At 35.5% G+C, this 21,385-nt stretch overlaps 1 protein-coding gene across 1 annotated transcript in view; it reads left to right on the forward strand.

The window, feature by feature from the left end:
* IMMP2L (IMP2 inner mitochondrial membrane peptidase-like (S. cerevisiae)) overlaps positions 1-21,385 on the forward strand; it is a 457,856-nt gene that overhangs the window by 288,975 nt on the left and 147,496 nt on the right. Inside the window, exon 3 of the mRNA XM_010574032.1 lies at positions 14,097-14,162. Within this exon, the coding sequence (XP_010572334.1) occupies positions 14,097-14,162 (66 nt within the window). The remainder of the gene's footprint in view (positions 1-14,096; positions 14,163-21,385) is intronic.

Here is a 21,385-nt window from a genome sequence, read left to right on the forward strand (position 1 = left end):
TAAAAAATAAAGGATTGAGGGTTTAAAAAAACCATAAGACTGGCACAAACATTTTGAGCTTTAGTAAAACTGGAATTCACCTTGTTCTAACATGGATCCACTCTGAAAAAATAATAAAGATACAAAAATGATAAATAGCTTGTTTGAACTTTTGGCTCATGGACAGAGGGAGGAGAGTGAGGAATGCATCCTCAGAGTGTGCAAGAAGTGTCTGTGAAGTTTAATTCATCCTTATCCCCTCCCTTCTCGCCTCTTCTGCCAGTCTCTCCCTTTTCGAGCAGTATTCTGAGCAGCATATCATTTACTTGGAGAAAAAGGTGACAGGGACCTTCTGTGGGAAACTGTCACACAGGATGGGGTTTGACAGGCTGGATGGGGCTACGGCTGGTTGTGCTGCTGCCTGAGACTGAAGAATTCATTTTGGGTGGAATAACCAGAGCGGACTGTAACGTGGGAAGAGCTGGGAAGCAAGTGTGCAGACCAAAGCCTGAGGCTGGGTGTGCAGTTGGGGAAGAGAGGGAGAGCAGATTGGCCTTCACAGAGAAGGGGAACACTCTCTAAAAAGCTTGTAAACTGCTTTGTGTGAAGGGAAAAATCATCTGTAAGTATAGCTGTTTTACTCATTCGTGCTGTTCACTGTTGGTGACGCTTCTGATTTATCTTCATCTTCCCTTTTTAATTTTTTAAATAAATATATTTGTCATCATACAAGAGAGGAAGTGTCTTGCAGCTCAGAATCCTAAAAATCTCATGGCAAAAAACAACACGGGACACGGTTTTATTATTGACAAACTCCTCAAAGTTCTTTCATGCCTGCTCAAGTGATCAAAGTCTCTTAGAGCAATATCCTCAGTTATTGTGCAGGGTCCCTTCTGCTATCTGTGACAGAACACAAGTAGAGGATAATGCAATTAGTACCAAATGGAGCACAATGCTTGATGACCTGCTGACATAGACGATCGGGTTTTGAGAAAGAATATCATGTGGAAAAAATATTCCCTATTAAATTTCCCATTGCTGCTCTTTGCCAAATCCTCATGAGCAGGTCATAACTCCTATTATTACAAGGATTTCTGTCACAGTAGCCAATCTATGGTTAATTCAGCCTGACTTCATCTGCAGCATGGACACCTGCAGTTTATTGTGGGCATTTTTCCCCAAATGCTATCTAAGCTAAAAGCAGAAGTTGTGAAGAAAATACCCAGACCTTAGATTGGTTTCTTTCCTTGTGAGATTTTTTAGCTGTGTCCAATTGTCTTTATTACTGTTCTTTTTTTTTAAGCATGTGTTGTTACTTTAGCAAATGCCATTTCATAACTGTTGGCTTAAAATATGTAGGTAACTTTCCCATCTTTTGTTTTGCTAATGTTAGTTCTCAATTTTTTCTGTACTCTATTATAACAAATACTAAGTTTTCAACTACATAAATAAGTTATCCTCGGCATCACTCTCTATTTCCCAAATGTTATTTAACCTATACCTGTATACAAGTCCCAGTGAATTTAGTGTCATATAGTCTGGGAATGATTTATTTCTTTGTGTGCTTACTGAGCTCCTAGAGATCTTGAGGATTATGCCCTACAGACAGGTTTTTTTAATAGCCAGGAACAGAGATGCAAAATTGTTTCTTAGTTAAACCTCTGTCTTTACCTTTTATTGGTTGGAAGATAATTTATTTTCATTGTCTATGCCATAAATATGGAACAAGTATTTATATTGCTTGTGGCACTATATCACAAAAATAATTACAAATACTTCCAAAGTCCCGACTTTGTAGAGATCTTTTAAATTGTTGATGTTTGGTCGGTTTGGGGTTTTTTTTCCTGTGAATTTACATTGACATAATGTCTCAATTCTTAAACTAAATGATTGTTTACATTCATACACATTAAAAGTGTATTACAACTGTTTTAAAAGTATATATTATGTTGTTATTGCTCTTCCCTTTACTTCACCATTACTAGTTTATTTGCTTTCCTGTGTTATTTAAAAAAACCTTGCTACATGTATTTATAAGGTAGATGAAACAATATTTTTAAGCAGTTTGTCTTTAATCATTTAATATTAAGATGGCTAGACTAAGCTGATATCTGGCTTCCTTTGTAGTCAACGGGGAGAGAGATTCTCCTCCAAAAGGCGATTCACCCCCCTTTAACTGTTTGTTACCTTCTGCGCACTGACTATAGCAGACTTAACTGGTCCAGAAGGCTTAGTTTCTTGACTGTAGTAGAGGTTAAATTTGAGAAAGTATGAAGCTACTCAAAAAATATCAAGAAAGATTTTCTCAACTGATGCTTGAAGTAGCATTTAGAAAAAATTAAAAAACAATGTGCTTCTGGAGTTTAGGTGATTTCAAAGATAGACAAAAACTTTGGGTTCTTCAGAATCACAATTTTGTTTCCTAAATATTGTGTTAATCCTATCTGAGATGCTAAACTTGGCCTCCAGTAGAGACAATGTGAGACCCAGGCTTCTTAACATCTACATTTCTTTTGAGATAGTATTTTGGTTCCTAAGTCACTGGTATTTTTAACATCTACATATGCATTCAGTACCTTTTTCAATAATTGTGGTGATGTTATTTAACTGGAGAAGTTTTCTGGAACCCCATCAGAAAGGAATAATGACTCAAAATTGCTGCACGGTGTGTTGTATGTAGTGACAATTAGATTCTTATGACAGCAGCTGATTATTTAATTTTGTGTGCTTAGAAGAGTTGCCACTGAACACAGGTCTACTCTCAGAATCAACAAAGGTATAGAAGTACATCTTGCAGCATGTAAGGTTCTTTAAAAATAAGCATAATTTTAAGAATCATAGTAATAAATTAGGTATAGATTAAGTAGATTATTTCTATCTAGTATCCCATATGGCAACCTGAGACTGATTTTCCAGCATTTGATTACATTTTGCAGTTTTCTATGCCTTTCCCTCTGTTGTCTGTTGCAACAGAAGTCAGTCATATTTTATTTCCGTTACAGAGGAGAATATTTGGGCAGCTATAGTAAAGATGAAATATGGTTCCTATGCTACAGCATACTGGTTAATGAAACAGTGAATATATTACTGTTGTTGACTTAAGCATAGAAGCCCAGATACTCTCGTTCCTGGATCGTGCTGATTTCCTATTTGGTAGATAAATATTTCTATGTATGCTTTCAAAGTCAAAGGTTAAGATACAGAGTTTTTCAACCCTTTTGGAAAAGGTGAAGATAAGGTGAAATGGCCAGTTAAAACAGCAAGTAATTAATTGAGTCTCTCTGTTAACAGGAAGAAGGTCAAGTGCACATAACTATTGTGATTACACAGTCTGCATTACAAGCGGCTGAGTCGTTTAACCTCAAAGTGGTTAGATTGGAAGGCTGAGAACCAATAAATGAGATTTTACTTCAAAATATTAGCTGTGCTTCTGAGTTACTATAGTATTTTGAGTTTTTTTCAGAGTGACTTGTCATACAGTTTTGCAGTAGCAATTAGTTTTACTGCAGTGAAACATTTTAATTAGAGTTTTCAATTTTCCTCTTTTTTTTTTTAATTTATTTTTTCCTTGCCTCACTTTAGCTAATTGGCTGAAATTTTTGAATGGTAACTCTAATGGAGATGTGTTTTATCTTTTTCTTGACTTTGTCTTGTATATATTTTGAAAGTTTTTCAGATGCAGGATTTTGATTGCTGGATCCAAAGTGTAGAAAGGCTTGCTTAATTTTGTCATGTAGCACTTATACATCTAGTTTCCACTGGGAAGAGTCCATAGTTATCCACTGACAAAGATCCAAATTACTCGTGATAACCTTTCAACATCTATGAAAAATGCTGAAAATCTGTTACGACTGATGTCTCATCTAACAATGAGGCTACAACTATATAGCGTGCTGTAGATATACCAGGCAAAAAAGCTCAGTTGCTTTGAAAGTATGCAGATCTTTATTCTTTTTCTCCAACAACTTCTTCATCCTAGTGTAGGAGAACTCTGCTAAATAGCCTCTGGTACCAGGAGATACATTGCAGATAGATATCTGCCATGCAAGCTAGTTTTTTTCTGAATGTATTACCCTCGGAGAGGTACGTTCCTGCTCTGTTTGAAAACTCAAGACTAAATCAGAATGTAGAGAGGAGCCAAGGAATGGGGGCCCGTGAGAAAGGGAGAGAAGGAACAAGAGTGGATATTCAAGAGCTGCAGAGCTTGAGAGAATTGTTTACGTGTTCTAATTATTCCATGTGTATGGCAAAGTGTATGACTCTTTTACTGAGGCTTTATGCAGGTGATATATTCAGATTGTTATTTTTGTATAGAGATTGCTCAGAATTCCCCATGAAGTTTCAGGGAAGCATTGTTTTAGGTTATGTGCAAAGTGTTTAAAATTTAATAAAAATAAAATACTACCTTTCCAACAGTGCATGCTTGCAATCTGTAATTATTATAAAACACTACTTTCAGTAAAAATAAAATAGTTTTTTTGGCAGTGAGTGATTTTGCTTTTTAACAGAGGTTTGACTAAGAAATGCTAATGCAATGTGGAGTTAAATTAAGAATTACAGGATGTTATTAGAAGTACAGTTTTCCTCATATTTTTAATGATATCTTTGTACATATTTTCCACTGGAGCTGCTGAGCAAATCAAGCATCACTGGAACTTATGCCTAACCAGTTGGTGCAACTGCTGTCTTGAAGTACTTATTTTGTAAATTATGGATGAAAAATGGTGAATGTTCAAAACGGTTCACTAAACCAGTATTTATTAGAACTGGGGCCTGCTTCCTCAAACTTAGCCCAGAGGGAACCTAGGAGCAATTGAAGAATGTTTTCCGTTGCTCTCGTTATCTGCTAACATTGTCATATTTACATACAATTTCTGTATAACGTTCCTGTTTGAAAAAATTGCTAATCTATGTCACTTCTTTTAAAGTTATAACACTATTTAAGGTCAAAACTGGGTCAAACATTGCTACTTACAGGCAAGCGTGGACTCAAACACTTTTTGTAGTACGGAATACCATTTAGTAAATGCCTCTTTAGCAGTTGAAGGGGAAGAAAAACAAAGGAGAAAATGCAAATGATTTCAAGACTTGCAATAAATTTTCACTGTTTAAAACAAAAAAAAAGAGAAGGTCCTTAGGAACAGTTTATTTCTCATTCTATCAGCCGAATCTAAAATTTGGTTAAGGTCAATCAATTCAGAAATAGGTTTTGTCAAGCAATCCTAGTATCTTTTATCAATAAAATTACAAAACAATTAGATAAATCTCATCTTGATAAAGGCAATAATATAGTATATTTGGTTTCTTCAACAATTCTTTTTACTACCACATAATATCCTGATCTAGAAACCTGCCTTTTATGGTATTAATGTGGGCCACATTGGGCAGATTACACACAGGCTCAATTCAACTGTGAAGATGTAGATATGGTTGGAGAGACATTTGTGGGTGGTAACATTTCTAGCAGATTGCTTTGTGATCCAAAGCTAGGTACTGGGTTTGTCAATTGTCTTCAGAATCGTTGGTTAAGCTTGCAAACACTACAGAGATAGACAGGGCAGTAAATACTAAGGAATAAGGCGGCCATGCCATTATAGCATGACCTGAATCACGTGGTTGCTGTCCAAAAACTTGCTTCACAGAATGTGAATTGCAAGTAGTAATCAAAACCTCATTGCTTAACTGTTTTAGCAAGCAGTTTACTCAGAGGAGGGTTTAGATGTCACTTTTTGTATACTTTCAACATCAGCTCCTAGAATGAAAAGAATGAGCTTTTTGCCTGGATATGCGAAACAAATAGAATATTAAGAAATAGGAAAGAGATGTTCCACTGAGGCAGCATAATACCAGACTAGTCTACTTGTATAGTAATAATCCAAGCTGAATAATACTAGGTTCTCATGTCTGTTTGCCAAGAAGAAAATGGAAATGTTGGAGGAAGTTTGAAGTATGGTCACAAAAGTTGTCTTGGATTTGGAAAACGAACTGTATGCTAAGAAGTTTAAGGAGTTCTAGCTAATGAATCCAAGAGAAATTTAAAAAGAACTGTTGTGCCTAAGTCTTTCTGCATGAAGAAGAAATAAGATGTTGAGGGGTTTTCTGCCTTGGAGGAGAAGGCATGAAATTGAAATTCAAGTTGGATATATCCAATTTTGAATGCAGATGCAATTTCCTAATAGCAAGGATAATTAAACTTTGGAGTAATTTCTCTGGATGTTAGACTCATTGTCGCTAGAATGCTTGAGACAAGATATCATAACCTTCTCTAAAAATACTTTACAATAGAATTAGGTACTATCCAAAAAGACAGGGAAAAAAAAAAAAATCTGTGCGCTTCAGCAGTTAATTAAGGTAATCAGTACGGTCTCTTCTGGCATCAGAGGCTGCATCCCAGACAAAATATGGGTTTTTTTAAGGTATCAACATCATGATTCTTCATATATTTGAATAAGACTAAAGGCTGTACATAGTTAGAAGTGAAAAATAACTTGTGTTGTAAGGCACCTCTGGTGATTATCTAGTACTACCAACTAATCAAGGCAGTGCCAACTCTGAGGCTGGGTCAGACTGCTCAGAGCCTTGTCCAGTCAAGCTCTGAGTATCTCCGTGATTCCCAGCCTCTCTGGGCAACCTGCACCACTGCTTAACCTCACACAGTTTGAAAATTTTTCTGGTACCCAACTGGAATTTCCCTTGCTGAAACTCATGCTGTTTCCTTCCCTCCTCCTGCTGTGCACCTCTCCAAAAAGTCTGAATCCCTAATCACCAGTTAGGTAGACAACAACAGTAATCAAACTCTTTGTCTCATCTCTGATGTGCACAAACCCAATTTCCTTAGCCACTGCTGTTACATTACTCTTCTGTTACTATTTTGGCGGTCCGTCACTTTTTCCATTTGTCAATACCTTTCTTGTACTGGTGGGTCCAAACTGAACACAGATATTGGACCTGGTTACTGGATACCTATACTGCAGCAATTCTAGGTAATAGAAATTGACAACAGGAATGACAACAAAAAAGAATAACTTAAGGGTGATAATTTTTTTTCCCTCCACTATTATAGTGTTTGTTATTTTCCACAATATAGAAATTGTCTCAGAACCTGTGATGTAATTAATTAAATATTATGTTCATTATCAGATTCATTATCTGCGTAAAGAAGTATGGAATTTAGATAAACGCTATGGACTGGGAAAAAAGTGAAACAAACGGACTAAAAATATTTTGGTTTAGAAAATATGTGCATATTTTAAGCAAATTTGCATTCTTATACAACATTTAGATTTGGCTATGTTGGATCTGTTTTATCATAGCTATAGTACTGGGAGAGATGAAAGAATGGATATAGCTACGTAGTTCCTACTGTACAGAGTTTGAGCATCAACTACTATGCTGGCAACAGGAAGCTCCTTCATCATAGGATAAGGGCACAAAACTTTTTTTGAGGGTCAACGTTGTTACCTACTGTATGATGCAGCCATGTAAAACTCCCTGTTTAACTTATTAAGCAAGGTCAGAAAATAAGGATGAGAGCGCTCCACTGCCTCCCTATTTCCTCTTCCTTCAAGCATGTTTTAAAAGTAAAGCCACCAAAACTGTACTTTGAGGTTCCCAGTTCTGTAGGTATATTAATGCCATTTATTCTGGGCTCCATCTACATTTTACTTACTGCTCTGGCTATTTTCTGGCTCCCCAAAAGGCTCAAGAAGGAGATAAACAACTAATTTTTCATCCTGCAGCAATTCTGGAAATTGCCAGAAGTGTAAACCAGAGCTACATTGGTATTTTTGATCAGACAGGAATTAGTTTTGGGAAATGAAGAGGTCACTGACTGAGTGGCTTTGGATGACAGTGTTAGATCTCAAAAGCTCCCCCTTATCCTGTTTTATGGAGTTAAATGCTTCTCAGTATCTGGCATTAGGAACATAAATAAAAGCAGAAATAATGTCTGTGAAGAAGATGACCTTCATTATTTCAGTCTGTTCATGCTATAACAACTCAGTGTTCATTGTTTCAGTTGCCTCCATGTAAATGATGATCAAATCACATAAATCTCAATCTGAAGTAAACTGAGAATAATCTCAAGGCAAATGTCCAGCTGCTGCCTAAACATCTTGCTTCTATCTCATAAAAAGTAAAGCCATATGCTAACAGTAATATACATATATATGCATATACATAGATACATACATATAAACAGTGCAAACTTCAGGCACTTTTCACTGCAACTTTTTAATAAATCCCATGTTATTTGTCCTGTTCTAGAAAATGCTCAGTTAGTATCAAAATTCCAATAATTTTCAAAAGTGATCACAAAACCCATGCAGGTTGACTAGGATATGGGATGGGTAACATTAAACATACATAGATCATCAAAGTATCTAATTCAAGCTATCTGTTTGAAATACCTTAGCTGCTTTTTCATTATGAGTTTACGGTATAAGGTCTTATCTTCTTTTTCTAATGCATGCACCCAGAAAAATCTGAGGGCTTATTGAAGGAAAAAAAAAAAAAAAAGTATGTTGTAGTATTTATTTAGTTGGACTTTACTGTTATTCAGGTCTAATTTCTTCCTTCTTTTCGTGATAGCTATTGTGCTAATACCTGTTGAAAAATATAATTGCTTTTGGTGTGTCTGCTGTGTGTCTGAGCATCAAACATTGTGTTTGATCATTATCCAGGATCAGTAGGTTACTTTTTTTATTTATTACAGAGACTGCATGCTCAGCAGGGAATGGTATCTCATAGCATTTGGTGATACATGTTAATATATCCCTTTGGAGAGTAGAAATGAATCAACTGCCTTCCTTCACTTATCTTGCTGGCATCTTCGGATATAGCCTAAAAAGCACTCTCTCTCTCTCTCAAAGCCTGGAGAAACTTCCGTTTCAAGCTCTTAAGCATGATTTGCTGCGGGCACTTCTTGAGGAGACTGTAGTTAGACAACTCAAAGAATGAAAGAAGGGTCAAATAACACATACAAGAATTGGAAATATTACGGAAATTTCACGATTCATTGAATGTTAATTAGCTCATGGAACAGATATTTAAAATTGTGCTGAGCAGTATCCACTGGAGTAAATAAATAATCCAAATGACGGAAAGGGAAAAGTTTAGGAGCAATATTGTGACTGAAGTATTCAGTTGCTCTATCAGGAAGGGAGAAAACCTTCAGAGAATTGTCAGCATTTTTGTCTGACAAACGCTTGCTAAACAGTGGATTTTCCTGCAGGCTGTATTGTTCCTCCCGTCTTTCCTGGTAAACATGTTTTCTAGTACTGCAATCCCACACTGCTCAATACAGTGTCGAACATAGAAGAATGGATGCTTGTATAAATTTATGTGCGTGTATATAAATATGTGTGTGTGTATTTATATATGTATGTTGTTTGTAAGAGTATATAATTAAAAATAAAAACATAAATAAATGTTTCATTTTTTATGGGAGAAGCGATATTGAGGTAATAATTAGGAAAAGTTGTCAGTGCTTTCCTAAAATAGAATAAAGTGTCACTTCCTAATAGAGATTCAACTATTATTCTGTCCCTCCTGAAGAAACAACCTCTTCTTATGAACTTGACAGTTACTACTTTATTTCAGATTGTGGTTTGGGGGATGCATCACTGATAAAAACCAGCTGAAGCTTTGTGTCCAGTTCTTCATTCTCACAATATTTTCTCTCCATGACAACATGCAGTGTGTCTTCGGCTCTGAAAAGCTCTTTTTTTTTTTTTTTTTGGTAAAAAGGAAATTGAACTCCTTAGTGCTCTTCTGCTAAAGCATATCTTTTAACTTTAGAACTGAATGGGGGGGGGGGGGGGGGTCGTTTTGAGTTTTTTTTTTTTTTTTTTTTTCAGCTGTATCAATCAGATAGATAAAGGGAGACCTGCCCCAGAATGGTGGGTAGGCTGGAGGTTAGAATACTGTATCTTGAAGTACTTGCTGTGGGTGAATAAGGAACCTGAATCTGCCCTAATCACTGGGGTGATCTACATTCCCCTCTACTTAACCTTCCTCTCTCAATTCCTTTTCAAACTAATGACCAAATGTGAGAGGCTTTAATCCAAAGTTAACGATGTCTTGATGACATGGGCATTTGTTTTTTTCTTTTTTTATGGTGGTGGAATTGCTCATTAGTTTTTAATGAAAGCTGGGTGTGGATGAGGACTATATAGCTGAAAGTCAATACAGAATAAAAGACAAACATACAGGTTTAGGAGAAGGAGCTAGGATCATTACCAGAAGCTAATTGTGGCAGGTTAATTATGCTGAGTTGCTAAGATTGCATCTGGAAAACCACAAACAAATACATACCAAATGTCTAATTTTCCCTTGGTAAATTGTTTATCTGAAAACTCTGAATCTGGATTTTTACGTCATGATTCATGTCTTTGTGCGTGAGGCTGGCATTTCTGTACTGCACTGTGCGTAAACTCAAAGTTTGGAACAAATTAGAAGTTGTTGCTAAGGCAGAGTGACTTGTCCCATTGTCAGAAGGTATTTCAGACGGAGAGGATGTTGCTTTTTTGTTCTATTATTTGCAGCCAGCCATCAGGTGATCTGTAGGTGAAGTTTAAATAATTGCTTTGACAGATGAAATAGAAAGTATTTATCAGTCTTGGACGCTACACGGGCCATTGCTTTCTTTTTATATTATGCAGTGGTCATTCTCCTGAGGTGCTTGAATAAAGAATGCTGCTGTTTAAAGAGAAATTGGTAACAATGGGTTATCCTCATACCTAATGCCTTGAGGGACACACTGCTAAACTTGCCTGTTTTCCACTTTTCTTCATGGAAAAGCGAAAAGCGAATATGAGTGGAGTAGAATTCAATCTGCATTTAAGAAGTGAATTTAGTTTCCAGAGATGTTTTTCCTAGTGCATTCCTGATGTGCTGCTAAATGCTACTTGTGCATTAATATTTGTAACGTGCTTGAGATTTTCATAGTCATTCTGACTGTTTCTGCTTGCACTGCTGTCCCTAATTCATGCCTTGTTAAAAATGGTTATATGTAGATGAGGAAATATTTTTACTGAGGAAAATGTAAGCTTAATTTTTTGAGAGGCTGATTTAGAAAATGGTGAAGGAATGGTGACTCCCCTGTGAAACATCAGATATGGACCTGGCTGGTAAATGTACGGATGGTTGTTATTAATTCATATTAATGATATTCATATCGTCTGAATGCCGTCTTAGGGATACAAAATATATTCACTGTGTGTAAGAAATCTCATTTCTTCCCACACAATATCAGTTGAAAGGGACATGCCTGAATATGACCTTTTATATAAGGAGAATGAAAAAATACAGTGTAATTAGGAGACATGCAAACAGGTAAATCAACAGTTTCTATTTCCTTCTGTTTTGAACGACTCCCATTTCCAAAGATTATTGCTTGTTACCTCACCCAGATATCAGTGACAGAGAAATACTAAACAGTTACTGGTTACAATATTTGTGGCTTTTTTTTCCTCTATTGTTTAATTTGTTCTATACCTGCTGTAAAATTTCAGAGACAGAAATTTCCTGTATCTGCATGTTTTTGTGATTTCCATAATCAATGAAATCCCAGCGTTACACTAAACACCTTTCAGGAAGGCATCAATATCCATCCCTTCAGAACTAGTCTCTCTTACTTCAATCATTGTGACTCTTGAACAAAACAATCTGCTTGCCTCTTGAAAATCCTTGGTCTAAAAGTGCCCATGTTGTTGGTCACTTTGAGCCTCTTGCTCCCTCTCTTACCAGTCCTTTGCCATTTTCATGAATTATAATCAGAACATTAGTATAAAGTTTATTTTTAAACTATTCGGGCTTCAAATATTAAAAATATTCCTGAGTTATAATAACTATCTACCAGGAAGTCCTTGAAGTCTTTCTGATAAATTATGTGTTTTGGTTAAATATGTCATTACTGGCAGAAAAGTAACTACTCTTCGAAAAAATACTCAGATCTCAGATTCAGAGTGATGTTTATTCAAGGTCGTTACAATTTTTTTCACAAGGAAGGCAAATTAAGGGAGAGGTCAGTAATTACATTACAATACATACATACTAATCAAGTGAAAATGCTTACATGGGGGATTTCAAAGAACCTTTGAAAGTAAGGTGTTAAACCAGAACAGAATTTTGAAAGAGCAAACTTAAAATTTGTTTTCATTCAGTCTTTAAGAAATGCACAGTTCATCAGACACATTATGTACTCTTATTTCCATTACTTAAATTTCACATGAAAATATTGCAATCTGAGCCTAAAATGAATTAAAAATTAAATCAAGCAACAGTAAAGTAATTTTTGCAAATATTTTTAATTTATAGTAGCTTGTAATAATAAAGGTGTGTTGTTTTTTCTTAGACTGTGCACTCATTGAGAATAAGAGGTGGTCGGTGCTTGAATGAGTATGCATTGAAGCCTGCTAGGGAGCAGCATCAGAAAGTGCTGTGGATACTCCATATATTTAAGTCATATGAGCATCTAAAACTTGATTAATTCCTCCCAAGACTGACATGTAAAATATTATAAAAATGTGTATGCTCAGCCTGATAAAGAACATGAAAGACAAGACTGAACTGGAATATACAACTCTTTGGGTAAAATTAATGCTAAATAAAATATTACTGTAAATGATATGATGATTTGAAAATTCCAGTGATGACTAGGGAATCAAAATATGGTCCATATTCATGTTCACTGCTCTTCACTGCTTTGTGACAATGAGGTTTTCAGGCTTAGCAAACTGCAAAGTGAAACTATTTGATATTTTGAAATTCAAAATTATACTTCTTGAATTTTGTTTCATTGCATTGAAATACAAATATATTTCAAATTTATTGACACACACACACAAAAAAAACCCAAACCACTTTTCAAATGTTTGGAATACTTTTCTGGCTTCATATTAAAAAAATTAACTAAGCCTGAAACTATTTTTCTGTTTAACTTTTGGAACTGAAAGTCGACTGCAAATGCCTTTAGTCATGCAGCACTGCAGGCAAGTTTTTCATCCAGACTCATCTCAGCTTTGCTTTTTAAGAAAATGTAATCTTAGTGTGCTACCAGTTGACCAGAGATGAGCTCAAAGGTACTGGTCTGTTGTGAGGATGGCATGGCCAATGTTTTTAGGCATGAAAACTGTAATATAAAGCTTTTGCAATTGCATGTGTAGCAGGCTGTACTTGGAGTCTAATAAAGCCCAAGCATCATCAGAAAATGAAAACCATTTGTTCCTTCCCTGACTCTCCTATATACAAGCAGCAAATAAAAAGAATTTCTTAAATAACATGAAAACGCTCTACTAAGTTTGAATAGTTAAGTAATTAAAAGTGAAGAATAGAAAAGAAGAGGTAAAGTATATAGAAAAGGAAGAAATTTTATGGTGCACATATATCTACATTAACCTGTCAAAACTGTGGTAGAATAACACTTCTAATAGTCCTACCTATTAATATCCATCAAGGAAGTTGGAGTATTCAGGCGGGGCATACAAGTTCAGCTTTGCTTTCTTATAATACTATGTAAGGTGTGATCAGAATCCATGCAATAAAACATGCTTATAGGAAAATAACTTCAAGTGAAAGCATGGTATTGCATTAAGAAGCTTTGGATAAAGCTGAAACTTTCAGAAAATTTTACAACTTTTTTTAAGCTTCCATGATTTCCGAGGCAAGGTTTACCTAAGTTAGTGACAGATATTAATATAACACAGGGAGATTTTTTTTCCCCCAAAGTGAGTGAACGACATAAATGTTTGAACACAATATAATGGAGAATTCAGGTTTTAATACATTAATCTATTCGCAAAGGTACCCTCTTCATTGGTAGTGGGACATTCTACTTTTAATGTTGTGGAGCGTATTTTTCATGATAAACGGTATGTTGATTATTGTGGTGTTTGTAAGTGGGCCATTTTTCAGCATTTGCTTTTCAATGATGGTTTGCAATGAGAATGATTACAGTAGCTTCACTTCGGTGTGGAACATCATGATTGATGCTATATCAAGGAGAACATGGAATCTCCTAATGACTTTAATAATGTCTATTTCTTTGTGGAATTTCTTTTCATTTTCTTAAAACAATGGGAACATCACTGATTGTATAACCTTATCCCCTGTCTCAGGTCTCCTAGAAACCCTGAACAGAAGATCATTAAACGAGTGATTGCTCTTGAAGGAGACATTATCAAGTAAGTATTTTAAGCCTTAATCTCTGAGTCTTTATAGGAATAGTGCAGCTTTTCAGTGGATTTTAAATCAGTATCCTAGACAACGAGAACTTTCTAGTATTTTCTTTCTATCTATTCTTAACAGGGATGTCAGCATTGTACCTGTCTCCTTTTTAGTGACAGGAGAAATGCTACACAAAACTGCTCACTCTCTCATGAAAGGTACATGGGTGCAAATAATGCTTGTTTCTTAGAATATCTCTGCCATATATCAAGGCAGGCAATTGTACAGCATTTTTTCAATAAGATTATAGGGCTGTGATTTTTCATTTAGAGAGTCCAGCTGCTGTTTCGTACTGTGCTTGGCACATAAAAGTAGGGTGGATTTTTTTTTGTTTGTTTGTTTCGGGTTTGTTTTGTTTTTTTTTTTTTTTAATTTATTTTATTTTATTTTTGAGACAAAGAACCCTCATAGATGACTGTCTTCACTGCAGTGTGTAGGAATCTGTGGGGAATATGGTGGAACTGAATTGGAGTAAATTATTCTATCAGAAAAAAAATTGTAGCAAGAGTAGACTCTAGAGTACTTCAAGACTTGGTTTACTCTGACAGATAGACCTTCCTACTGGGGCTGGGTGGAAATAAATTACTAGTAGATGTAAATCAAAAGTTTTTGTGGGAACAGTATTATTTTGATGAAAATGCTTGTTTGAAAAGGTTTCGTTTTCCCAGGTACAGAATAGAATTGGCATAGAGCCGGGAGAGTAAATCCCTAGTTTCCCACACTAAGGTATGAATGACCCTGCGAGCTCTCAGACAATATGGCAGACTGAGACTCAATTCATTTAGATAATGATTCTTGCTCTGGTGTAGTGAATACTTAAGAAGTACTTGGCAGCTGCAATTCAAATCAAGGATTTGAGTGTGGTCTCAATGAGCCGTAGTTCATAGCAGCACCGGTGGGCTTTTGGGCACTATGGAATATGTCTGTGTCCTTTTTCTTTTTTTCCCTCTTGCAGTCATTGTAACTTCTGTTTTATTGAAAAATTCTGAATCATCTCAGTTTGAGAAGTGGAAATAAATTCTGACATCTCTATTGAAGCAAAATATCCGAAATAACAGACACTAAGAAGATAATTTGATGTCCAAAAACTATGGACATCTACAGCTAAAACTAGCTATCACTTTAAAGAACTAAAAACATAGGAGTAGTGTGTGCTACTGAGTGATGCCTTTTACATACCTATGTCCTTAAGTAGGTACTTATTCCTTGATGTAGTTGATATTAGTGCTGTAATTCATATAAGTGATAAGACTGGTATTCATGATTCAGGATTCCTATTCATTTCTGTAGCAACATCAGAAGAAGATAGCAATATGAGGGAACTTCAAGTGTTGCTTTTCACTGTTCTATATTGTTAACATATTTGTCTGAATTTTTGAAACTGAATGTAGTTTTTGATAACACAAAAGACATTTAATAAATTCCAGCTGTAGGTAATTAATAATGCTGTACATTCAAATGCCTTAAGACTCTGTACTTCTCATTAACTTCTGTGGGTGTTCTTGGCCAAATGGACAAGGGTGTGGGGTATAACAGCTGTGGGAGTGTGTGCAGAATACTGATGAGCCTGTAGGTTAGTGAATCACTCATGGACACAGAAGACCGTACGATGATTCTCAATGGTCTTTGGTAAAACAGGTTAGGTTAATTTATTGATAAAAATATTAATCTCAGTAATTCAAACGTGCATTCTTTCTATTTGAACACGTGAAAATTGTCCCAGAGCTTTTTGCTTTAACTGTATAAACTAGTTTTTTAGCTAAAGAATAAATTACTCAACTATTATAACTTACTAAGTTTTTATTACATATTATTGTCCCTTAATTGTGTATGTGTAGGAAATGTAAGTAATACTTGTCACTTTTCATAGCACTAGGGTAAAGCAAAAGCTTAGATAATAAGATAAAACAGCAAAGCTGGCAAGATTTTTCTAAAATATGTATTATTTTTGTAACGATCCTGCAAGCAGATATGTGACTAGGGTATTTGTGACTGAAACAGACAACTGGTAACTGAAAGCCACGCATAGAAAACATAAATAGAAGATTTCAACTCCTATTTGATATCTGAAGACAGTCTTTATTACAAACAAAAAAACCCCTGGGTTTGATATCTTAAGATTTTGTGTCTATATATTTTTGTATATTGAATTATACCTGATCAGCATAAAATGATGCTCTGAATGAAATTGAAAGTAACATGGATCATGTACAAAAATGTATCTGAAAGTATGGGACTTTTCCCTAATGTTCTGACTCTTTTTTTGGTGTGTGTGAAACATGATGCACAACTAATATATACAGACCTTAGAGGAATATTTGAACATCCTTGTTCCTAATATCAAGTCTTTGAAATGGACTATATATGCCTGCATGCTAAAAAACCCCACTTCTTCAAGCCTTTTGCTGCTCCATTGATCAATCAGAATTCCTTCTTGCTGAGAAAACACCCAGTCTCACTACAGAGCAGTTGTTTCAATTCCAGGGTGCAGAAGAATGGGAATCATCAGTTAGGTATGGTGGGGTTCTAGCACTTGTGGGGCTGTTTGTGGGTGCAATGGTTTTGCAGAGACTGGTGGTTATACAGGGAGTTGTGTTGGATATTTTATCTGGAAGGTCAGTGCAATGTACAAAGTCTGTCTGTTGCTCTGCAAATTTTGCTTGGTGTCATGTGACAGAATTAATTAATACCCACTTTCAGTGGTGAGTCTTCCAGTCTTCTGTTGTAAAGAAAGATTTGCAAATAATTGTGAGCTGGAAGGTATTTTCATTTAGTGCTCCGTGAGATAGGTGGTAGACAATGTGGTCTGTGAGTCTGTAGTTACGCTTTCACAGATGAATGAATTATCTTTATCCAATCTATTGGTGCATGATTAGGGATAATTTGTCACATGAATGCTATGTTTTCTCATGTTACCAATTAAAATCAGTTAGTTAGCATTTTACTCTTTGTTAATTACTGAAAGTAATGAAAAATCAAATAAGCAGAGCCATTAGTACCTTAGGGAAGATTCCTTATATTTTGACTTGAGTTCAAGTGTTGTGACTCCACAGCAGAAAAATCCTGGTTTTCAGTTCTTCATTTCTAAAAGCATTAAATAAGAAAAAATTGTGACATTGAAAAGCAATGTAGTTGAGATATCTATAATAGGTCCATTTTGACCTTTCATTTTGTATTTTTCAGGTAGTCTGACATTATGGACTACATAGTACTTCACTTTTTGAAATATGCTTTGAGGAATTGAAAAATGCTACAAACTCACCGAATAAATATTCTGGCATTTCAATTTTCTATTCTTGTTTCCAGTCTAGTTGGTAATCCAAGTGAAGTGAGTTTGGTAGTGTCTTGTAAATCCCCAGAAGCATGTAGTACATGCCACAAACCTGTAACAGGTAATTTAATTTGGATAAGCTAGTAGAAATTCCTCCTCAAAAGAATTTAAAGTCTCGACAGAAAATCACCATTTAGCCCTTGAGAATGAATCTATAGGTCAGCTTGTATATAGACAATATTGCAAAGTGTAGCTCCCATAGATCAGGTTGTTTTGTCTTCCATGGATTCACAGGAGAATTAACTTCAAGTAGGAAATCATTACAATGGTTCATGAGGACTGTTTAAATGATAATTCTTCCAAAGGAGGCCTTATTTTAGAAGTCAATATAGTCTAATTTGTTAAAAATTAATGTTGGTATTATAAAACACTTTGAATAACTTGAAATTAAGCTTATTAAAACTCATTTATCTTAAATGCACTAGTGGAAATTCAAAAATCTATAGTAATCTATCACAGGTGAGTTATGGTATGTTTTCAGTAACACAAATAAATGAAGGTTCATGTGAAGTAAGCCAAAATTGGGATTAAACTAGTAACATTTAAAATTAAGTCTGTTCAGTAACCTGCTCAACTAATTTGTATTCCTTCTGTCTGTCACAGTTGCACAGGTCTGCAGGAGCTTGGTGTGTCAATCCTGCTTCTTTCGTATAATTTTTTGCTTCTTGATACTATACCTGATTTAGGAATGATTTGCAAGCCCCTAGGAAGAGTAATTTTTAAAAGTTTTGTCCCGGGATATTGTTAGCCTATTTAGGAGTCAGTGTTCTGAGGACCGAATGGTTCAGCAAAATGATGTTGCATTTAAGTGTTGCATCTTGCAAAACTGCTCTGAAGATGTGAATAAGGAAATACTCCTTGCTTCTCAAAGCTTGACAAACAGAGATAGATCGTTATATTATTAGGCTGTAGGCCTAAACCAAGCTTCAGTAATTTTTCAACTTTTACTGCAAGGTCCATCATTAAATTGCAGAAACTATTGCCACAGAATATTAGGAAGGACAGAGATATAAAGGAGTTCGAAAAAGAAGTAGAGAATTAATAGAAATAAAGCCCATCAGCAGCTATTAAATGCAGCAATCGTGGTATGACTTCATGCTGCCTTAGATTATAAGCCATGCTGCCTTAAAATATAACCAAAATCTGGTCATTCTGTCCACTTGTTGAAGAACCCTTTCAGCTTCAAACAAACTGTTCACTGCTCCATGCAGGTGTTTGGTTGTTTTTTTTTTCTCGGGGAGTAGGTGGTGTCCAGTATCCCTTCAGTATGAAGACGACAATCAACAAGTTTTCTTACTTTTTTTTTTTTTACTGAACCAGCTCAATTTCATCAGACAGTTGTGGCTATTTGTTTTCATTGAGGATCAAGGATGGTTGTCCAACAAAACAGCTGTCTTCATGCAGAGACTTTACTACTTGATAGTGACTTGTGTTAGATTATACCATAAAATTACTGCCGGCCTCTAGGAAGCAGAACAACCTTCAGAAAAATTCAGACTTTGCCAGTGTTGTGGCATAAGAATGTCTCTATATGTAACATCTTCAGGGCAACCACCTGGCAGGAATTGCATCCAGACCTCTGCCATTTAATCCCACAGAAATAATTTTAAGTCCACTAGTGCTGTAGTAAGAGTCTTCTTGTTCCTCCTCCCCACCCCTGACACACGCAAGAACCTCTGGTAGCTATGCTGAGGTACTGGTGGTGTGGTAAGTACTGCTTGCAATGGCTCAAAGTTAGAAAAGAAAAATGGAATATCAGTAAAAGGCATCAAAAGACTAGGAATCACAGTAGATCATGATACAGGCCAAGTTTATGGCTGTATCCGATTGCCTTCTTCCTCAAAGTCCATTGTCTTTGACTTTGGGTTGTGAGTATAGATCTGTGAGTGTGAGGATCCATATTGACAAGAGTCTAGTGAGATCGACAGAAAGGAGAACTGCTTGTACTCTACAAAGACACAGCACTGTCCTCAGAGATTACAAACTTTGGAACATCTTTCCTTTTGTCTAACTAATTGCAGTCTTCATACTGTTCTGCCCTTGTAGTTTATGTATCTAAAGGATGTAGTAGCAGTCAAACTACCCCTTAGATGAAAAACTCTTTGTCTTCCAAAAGATTTTTGTCACCATATGCACAGAATGTGTATGTCATAGGATTTATGCAGTTTATTTTGCAGTATTTATTGTTAGGTACTGATGGGTTTTTTTAAGCCAATGAAAGCTTTTATTAGGTTCCAGCTATACTGCTCTGTCATGACTCTTCAGCATTGATCGTATCCTTGCAGGTCTCCTAAATAGTTTCCATTGATTTTGATTCCATTTCCATATGCAGAGTCCTTGCATGATTGGACTCCATTTCTGTAAACGCAAATGATAGGAATGTATATTGGTACAGTGTCTGTAAGCTATTAAAACAATCTGACAAACCTGGAATGAAGATTTTCTGTATCCATAATGAATTTCTAAGGTTCTATGGATCTTTAGGCCCAGTAATGAAGGTCTGCAAAGCTGGATTTCTAAAATTTGGCATTCTTCATACTCATTATAAAATAAGGATAAATTATTTGCTTTGCATTAGATTTTGGTTGCCTAATATTTGAGGAAGGTGCATGAAGAGACAGAAAGAATAAGAATAGAAAGTTGAACTTCAGGGGAAAAAAAATGTACAAATGTTCAATCTTTTGTTTTCAGAAAATACAGGGTAAAATAATTTTTCACAAAGGCAAAAAATATGAAAATGCAAAAAATGAGAAGACATAGTTTTCCAGACTAATTTTTTATGGTTTTTTTCCACATTGGAATGTGTGAGTGTTAATATTATAGCAGTATTTACTCATTGCTCCATGCAGTAAGGTCTTCATTCCTTTAATACCCATAATATTTGAAAGCCATATTTTCTTCTTAAGAGTACAAATAGCGGCAACAAGATTGCTAAAAGATGGTGTGTATCATCAATACCATTTCTCTGATATTTCAGTTGGTTTCATTTGTCAAAATTCACTGAAAGCAATGGAGTTACAATGTAGACCCAGTATGACCTCTGGAACTCTTAATATTAAAGGAAAAAAGACAATGTAATATGATTCTCTGAGATTGTACAGAATTTGCAGTGTTAGCTTATAGAAAAAAGAAACAACATATCCTATTACCTCTGAAGTGAGGAGGTTTGATTTGGACAACACTAAGAGGCAATAAAAGAGATACCATCAAGAACACTAGTTTTCACAGAGTTACTATTCAGACTAAACCCAAGAGTACTGAAAATTGAGCATGCAATTGCAATATGTACTCAGCTACTCTCTATTAGTGTGCATCTGAACCAAGACACAAATGACAGCTGCATCTACAGGAGGGAGAAAGGGTTTTTTTATTATTTCTTCCTTTTTTTTTTAATTTTATTTTTGTTTTGTTGTTGTTGTTGTTTAATTAGAGAAGCAGCACTCTAAAATGCAAAAAAGCAGCATCTCTTTTAAGATGGCATATCCATGAACACTGTGCATAACGAGTCTTGGTAGTGTTCAAAGACTGTTTTAATCTTCCAGAGTAATAAACAGTGGGGAAGTTTTTTAAATGCTCTGTAGGCACCTTGGAGTAACATTTCTCATGACTTTCAATAAATCCCTGTAATTATGCAGCCCATGGTTATTGTGAAGTATACTCTAGTATATGCAGGAATTGTGTCTGCAGACTCTTACTGCCAGCATTAGCTGTAGCTGTGTGAAGTACCATTCTGTCTTGTGCTAATATAGATTATAGAATTAAGAGAAAAGAGGCAGACAAGCACTTTATGTCTTTATCATTGAAAACTACAAGGATGGAGAATAGAAATCTGGGAGAGGAGTTGGGAAA

Source organism: Haliaeetus leucocephalus, unplaced genomic scaffold, assembly GCF_000737465.1.
Source record: "Haliaeetus leucocephalus isolate CR32 unplaced genomic scaffold, Haliaeetus_leucocephalus-4.0 Scaffold406, whole genome shotgun sequence".
Lineage (NCBI taxonomy): Eukaryota > Metazoa > Chordata > Aves > Accipitriformes > Accipitridae > Haliaeetus > Haliaeetus leucocephalus.